At 42.3% G+C, this 7437-nt stretch overlaps 1 protein-coding gene across 1 annotated transcript; it reads left to right on the top strand.

The window, feature by feature from the left end:
- Positions 1-4277: 4277 nt before the first annotated feature.
- helt (helt bHLH transcription factor) lies at positions 4278-7216 on the top strand. Its single transcript, XM_088608510.1, has 4 exons — positions 4278-4595; positions 5249-5353; positions 5657-5753; positions 6346-7216. The coding sequence occupies exons 1-4, from the start codon at positions 4569-4571 to the stop codon at positions 6822-6824; spliced, it is 708 nt and encodes a 235-aa protein (XP_088464636.1). The 5' UTR covers positions 4278-4568; the 3' UTR covers positions 6825-7216.
- The last annotated feature ends 221 nt before the right edge of the window (positions 7217-7437 follow it).

Genomic DNA, 7437 nt, shown 5'->3' with positions numbered 1-7437 from the left:
ATTAAGATATGGATATTTTTAAACAGACAGTAATAACTAAACGATCTTTGTTCAGAAAATATGTCCATAAAATTTTACGTGTATCAATTATGTTCCAAACCTGACCCCCACACTTCGCCACTAGGGGGCGCAAGGATAGAGGGACGAAAACAAGTTGGAGTTTATCAACAGGACAGATACATTTCAAGCATGGAGCTGCGTCAGCATGCGTAGGCTGCAAAGGGACAAGTACAGGTTTATTCCCCGCTGAAAAGAGAAGAAAAGAAACACATCGTTTCGGCTGTGGAGCCTTCTTCGGGTGAGGACGAAGAAGGCTCCACAGCCGAAACGTTGTGTTTTCTTTCTTCTCTTTTCAGCGGGGAATAAACCTGTACTTGCTCCAGGACAGTGTATTTGCCCGCAGAGCAGGTTTATTAATATCAAACAATGAAAACCTGATGCTGGAATAACGTGTATGTTCTTAGTCGCGCTTTGATTTGTTATAGCTGTCTTTTATTAACGATGGTTTATTGCTCTCCTTTATTAGACACTATCCAAAGATTGCCTTGCATTGCTGTTTCTGATCAATTATCGAAATTTTATTGATAACGTTCTATGTTTTTTATGACCTCCCTTGTCCTGTAACCTAAATCATAATGTTTAATTGCACTATGCGTAGAATCTTCCCCAAAATCTAAAGTTAAACAAAAGTTTGAGCTCAGGAATATGTATGCCTGTTCTGGTTGCTGTATATCCACAGTAGTTACCATCGAATGTAAACGGATGCCGTCGTCTCTCTGAATTACCTTTGCGCCCCCAGTAGTGAACTTGTTCTGGGTTTTTAAACAACTGATTTGTTTTCAGAAAAGTAAATGTTTGTTTTTGACAATAAATAGCAAATGAAAAAAAAAGAAAACTTCAGCGAGACTGATGTAGAGAAACGGAAACGGAAAACGAAAATCCCATAAGATCTTGGTTTTGAATTACATCGGCAGTCTACAAGATTCGCGCTACAGTATAAGACTCTTCGGTGCATCAGAACTGTGCTCTGAATTAGTTAGGTGTGTTTTGAGTGAAATTTACAATTACAGCAACGTGTATTGTGGAGCACAACTGTCTAACGGCCAAGCAGTTTGTACTCCAAAAGCATCAATTAAAGAAAGTGTAAATGCAAGTACAGTGTCAAAAATAAATGTACACAGACATACATCTGATTATTCCAGTCTTTTATTGACGCATTTCCAACGTTGTAGTGTTGAACAAAATAAAATCAATCAAAGCGCCTACAGTAGAGACTCGCCAACATAAACAGTTTTACGCAGAAAGTAAGGCAATGCGTTCTTTCCATATAATCAGAGTGGCGTGCGTGACAGCATTGTTGCTGCTGTCATTTTCATTACATACAGTACTGTACACTCTGTCTTCGTGTCACAGGTAGAGAAACATCCGTTCAGTCTTAAATCACGAGGCTCTCGTCCAAGTTTCTAAAACTCAGGAACCAGGAGTCCTTGCTGTAGCGCAGGTCGAGTTAAATTTTTGACCATGTTTTAAGCATATTTCTGTTATACTGTAGGTACAGTATACAGTATATCATTTGCACGTATATTTGTTAAAAATAACAGGCATAAACCAAATGCTAAAGAGCGAATCGTACTTGGTCGATCTCAAACTATCCATGTTTTTCTAAAAAACACATGACGCAGACTTCAGCTTTTAGTAATATGAAATTAAATACTATTACTGTTAAAGGATCTCGTCTCTGAATTCATAAAGTCTTCTTGAAAACTTTCTCAAAATATCCGAATACGTTTTATTCCAAGGAAATACCTAATCCCATGGCGTTTATTTGTATAGACAACAAAACTTTTTTCTTTAATATTGTAATTTAAAATGCAGAATTAATAATTCAATTTATAGTGTCAACTGTTTTTTTAAACACTTACAGTAAAAATTTAATTCATTTGATTGGTTCTGTTCAAGTGATATAATTCTACGTTCCACAATTTCCATAAAAATATATTTTATATATAGAAAATAAGTGTACATATATGTATAATTCGATGCTACTTTATTAAGATTTAATTAATTAAATTAAATTTTAATTAAATAAAGTGTCGTTTTTATATCTAAAAATCTTTTCTACGGACCTAAATTACAAAAATCACAAAGTCTTGGTGGTGCAAAGATCTGGTAGTTTAGCTCAGCACAGAACAGTCATGGTATACATTAAATATATATATATACAGGTTTTGAAGGCATAATTTAAAAAAAACATTCACACACACAAACTGTGGAATGTAAAGTATTTCTTTTAGGTCGTGGTTCAAGATGCATGAGGTAACGTTGTTGTCAGCTGTAGAAAGTGTCGATTTAAAGAAATTAATCTTGGCGTGTTGCGAACAGCAGATACACTGTTTGAATTACAGAGAACGTAGCCCATTTAAACGTAGAAGGCAAAGGGACAATGGGTCACTAATTAATAGAGATCTATATATCTGAATCTCGATGATCATCGCATGTAGTTCATTCTGTTTATTGACTTTCCTGTATGTTGTACAAGCATGACTGCTTCTCTTTGCAAGACCGAAACTCTCTCTGTCTAAATATGTTGTTTTCAAGAAAAAGCATTAAGATATACGAGGAACAAAACCCATTATTGTATGTCAATCATCAACGGGATCTACAACTATAAACTTGTAACTTACACATTTCCCCCCAAAAAAAACATTAACGTTGTTTTTCTGACAAGACAATGCAATAAAAGAATTTTATTTACCGCCGTTCACGCCACCCATTTCCCCTTTAAATGATGCCCTTTAAAAAATCCACACAAAAAAATAACAAACTTTTAGACGTTTTAGCGTTTTTAACGTGTTTGCTGTTCAATTCCAAAGCCCTGTTTGTTATAAAATTGTGATAAACGCAACAATAAAAGTAACAGGATTTAAGCCTATTGTCTGGCTCCAAGAGCCTTTCTTTCTGCGGTGGTAGCAAACTCTCCATCCTCTTAGAAGTCCGGGGAGCCTTTATGCTGCATAAACTCTTCGCATCTTTTATGTCTTTTCTTTAACATCGCACACACGATCTCTTATTTTAAAACACGGCGAGTCTTTAAAGCTTAAAACAGTGGCTGGTGGCAAAGAAAGAAAAGGAAGAAAAGCAGACGACCAAACCGTTTTGGCGCATGAAACCAAGTTTGAAACTGTGAGAGGGAGCGGACACAATAAACCTGTTGTTAACCTTGCTGTGAAAATATGTTTGAAGAAAATAGGCAATTGTTGTATGAAATGTATTCAAGTATAAAATAATGCCCTTTGTTGGGAAAACTTGAGCAATGTGACGGTACAAAAGTCCCCTGTGGTATTTACTTGCTTCCTTTGTGATGTTTGCGCTATGGCGTCTCCACTTGGCGCATTACCCAGACCCCTTTAAACGCGATTGTTTCTTTCTTTCTAATGACATTTACCGGATCAAAACGTGCTGTTAATTCGATCAGAAAGCTTCACCCTCCCTAACAATGCCAGAATAAGTTCTCCCAAAGTTTGTTAAGTTGACCAAAATTAAGCAAATGAATGGGGCTCCCCGGGCAATCCCTCGTGCAGGTGACAGGGAATAATGCACGTTAGCACCAGCTGCATTCCTCTTTATTTCTGCCTTTCTTTCACAGCATTATTAAAATTTGGGCCAATGAAACTATTCATTCACTTCAATAGACATTTTCTTATAGGATAATAGGCTACAAATTGAGCCTCTCCATAGAGAATCCAGTGGTGGGTAACCCTCGTGTGCCAAAGGCTGCTGCAGCCGCTGGTCGGGACAAGGCACGGCTCGTGTGCCAGTCCCAGGCCCACACCTGCCGAGGGTCTCTCACAAATAAAGAATGTAAACAAAAAGCTAGCCATCTCTCATGAAAGATGGACGTGTCACCAAGTCGTGTGAGAAACGCCGAGAACAAACGGGGGGACTCCATCTCCAAAAGATCTCCCTTGAACTTGGCGGAACAGCCTATTAAAGGCTTACTTAATTACTTTAATGACTCTGGACAGGCCTTAAAACTCAGACTGAGCTTGGATAGAAGTTAAGATCGCTTGCTGGGATTTGTAAACAGGCGATCGTGTGAGAAACGCGAGCGGGGAGAAAGAGGTTTTTTTGTGTGTGTTGTGCTTTGTTGTGTTTTGCGCGCTGCGCTCCAGAGGATCAGGGCAGACTCACAGCTCAGTTCGCATTTCCCGCCTGGGTTGTTACTATGCAAATATTATTCTACAAGCGATCACGTGTCCTTTGAAGAGCCACGTGGATTAACAAAGATGCTGTGCCCCCCCGCCAGCCCGTGGCTACAGATTTTTTTGCTATTTCTTGAACTGATCCTAAATGCACACATTTCCCAAAAGCCGTCCTCTAATCCCGTGGAATAATTTACGCTATGAATGCCCTAGTCCCCTTAAATGATCGCTTTATAAGGAGCAACGTTCGCCCAGAGAACCCCAGTCCATCTTGCTCCACTTAGGACAGAACACAGAACTAACTGTCCGTCTCCTTATCGACATCTTTTTTTTCCCTCATTTGTCCTTTACTGAGCAAACCAAACGATGACATCCAGGATGAAAGAGCGCAAGGTAAGGACATTCTGCATGCGTCGCACAGGGTGTGAAGATAAACTCTAAACGTTGTGGTGTAAAAGGGGGGTATCACCGTTAATCTAACTGCTTCATGCAGGACCAGCGCTGTAATTATCACCCACCTTTATCCAGTCTGGAAAACATACGCAGCGCTGCAGACGGAAAGAAACATGAATGTACGCTTAAGATCAGCGCTCCAAGCGGGCGAGTACATTTCGATGTTAATTCCGATGTTTTAATTTTAATTTAGGCAGCCTGTCGCACTGTTCTTAGAATGAACATGCCTAGGGACGTTCACCTTCGTGTGATTAGGTCGTATGTTATATTTAGGACTGCGTCACTGGCACGGCGATATTTTCCTGACCTTTTCTTCTCTTTCCGAGGCGGTGTAGCCCCTTGCCTACGGTATCTGCCCGTTCTCAGACTCCACCTTTTCATTTTACATGTAAAAATGTCATGATTGATAAATGCCCCTTTCCCCCCCATATATCCGTGTTTCGCTTGACTTCTATTCTATTTCTTACTACAGGCTTGGAGAGTCCTGCTAATGCAGAGGAATTTGCGCAATAACTCACGCGTATTATTAGCTTTGGCTTAAAGCGATGGAATTAAACATCCTTATCCCCTTCTCTCTGAATTCCTTTCCACAGAAAACTCCTGTTTCTCACAAGGTGATAGAAAAAAGAAGACGAGACCGCATTAACAGGTGTCTCAACGAGCTGGGCAAAACTGTGCCGATGGCCCTAGCGAAGCAGGTAAGATCAGGACTCGGGTCTCTTTTTGTCACAGCGCTCATCGCTTCCGTCGCTCTGTTTGAAGACATTTGACTTTAATAAGTGGTAGTTACGGTCGTCAAACTGTTGTTGGCTGTTAATAACAGTACCACCTACACCTGTGTCACATTTCGTTATCATAGGCGGAGTTAGCAAGTCTACAAAAGATATATACGTCGGCCTGCTGCAAATGTCGATTTTATTTTGGTTCAGATCTCCTGAAGTGAATACCTTACTCGTTTTCTTAGTGGTAATCAGATTTCCCTTTTTTCTTGTGCGGTGCAGAATTCCGGCAAGCTGGAGAAGGCGGAGATCCTGGAGATGACTGTCCAGTACCTCAGAGCGCTCCACTCGGCCGACTTCCCCAGAGGCAGAGAGAAAGGTACTGCTGCTCGAAAATGCTCGTGGGTTCACAGTCCCTGTGGCGCTCCAGTGACTCGGGACTCGGCAATGTTTGTTCGAGACAAGCGTGTGATGTTGGTTGAGTGCTGGGCGCCTCGGGTGGAGAAAATCCACGCACTCGCGCAAATTTGCACCCATCCTGAACCGCGCTCCCCAAAAAAGCGTTTTGACCGCAATGAGGGACCCCTTAGGTGGTACGAGAGGGTACCTGGTGTGTTTATAAGGTACCACCACCATGTTGTTTAAAATGCACGCATTTCTCTTTTGACTCCAATGTGCATTTATGGGTCCCCGGAACGGGTTAAGCTTCGTTAGTGCCGAGCGCCACCAAAAACCAACATACCGTATTTAACGGTGTGTGGCTTTAAATATGGCTGCACGTGGGCTGGTTCTTGTGAATGACGGTGACTAACATTGTCCCCACGTTCACACAGAAATGAAAAAAAAAAAACACGTTTATTTTTATGTTGGAAGTTCGGGCAAATCCTGTGACTCTTCCTCGTGGACTAGATGTGTAAAAAATGCCCGGCCAATCGGACCACTGATCTCCATTTCTTTTTTTTTTATTGCAGGGGAGCTTCTAGCAGAGTTTGCTAACTATTTTCACTACGGTTATCACGAATGTATGAAGAACCTGGTGCATTACCTAACCACAGTGGAAAGAATGGAAACCAAGGACACCAAGTACGCGCGGATACTGGCTTTCCTGCAGTCGAAGTCCCGCGTCGTAACCGAGCCCGTGTTCGGCTCGATCGGGACCTTGCCCGACGCCTCAGACTACCTGTGTCAACTGCACTCGACCGTGGACTATCAAAGTCACAGCCCCGCCGACTCCGTGTTCCCGCCGGCCCCGGGACACTTCTCCTGGCACAGCTCTGCGCGGAGCCCCTCCCTCCCTTACCCCTCCGTGCCGATATCCGCTTCCCCCCCGCAGCACGGCGGCTACCTGTCGCCGGTTCAGGGTCTCGACCACCATCACTACCTCAACTTCATCGGCCACCCGCACGCCAACGCGTTCAGTCTGCACGGCGCGCAGCACGCCGCTTTGTGAACGAGAGGCTCGTCGCTTACAGTACTTATACAAAGGGTCTATAAAGGAGAGCAACTACTGTAAATGATCTTTTACCCCTCACTTGTGGTGTGGCGGCCCTGCATCTGCGTGGGGTGTAGAGGAAAGCGGGCTCACTGAGGTTTATTGTCCCTAAAAGTCAACAGGTACGTGGTGACTCCCCCTCTTCTCACAGGGGGCCCGAACACTACAGCGCTGGAGAGGTTCGAAGACAAATGCATTGAGAAAATGAAACTATTGTGGCATTTATGCCTAAAAAAGTATAAGCATTGGTCTTTCGTTCCTGCCGGTGTGATGAGAACAAAACACTTTGTCATCGGATGCAGCAGGTGTTATGGTGTGCTGAAACCATTAAAGGACAATGCATTATTTTTTCTAACACGAGAATTCTGTTTATTTACCAAAGACGGTAATAAAATACATTCGCGTTGGTGTTTGTGCGTTTCGACGTGTCAAACGGGCTGCCCCCCCCCACACAGTTTTATTTTAAAACATTTTTTTTACTTCTGCTTCAGCAGAAAATACCCTAAATATCTACTGTAGTACAGCTGAGTTTGTTCAAATGCCTGTATGTGGTCAAACCGAGCCCTGTCTT

Source organism: Lepisosteus platostomus, chromosome 1 (genome assembly GCF_059453375.1).
Source record: "Lepisosteus platostomus isolate fLepPlt1 chromosome 1, fLepPlt1.hap1, whole genome shotgun sequence".
NCBI lineage: Eukaryota > Metazoa > Chordata > Actinopteri > Semionotiformes > Lepisosteidae > Lepisosteus > Lepisosteus platostomus.
This window is presented reverse-complemented; position numbering and strand designations above follow the sequence as displayed.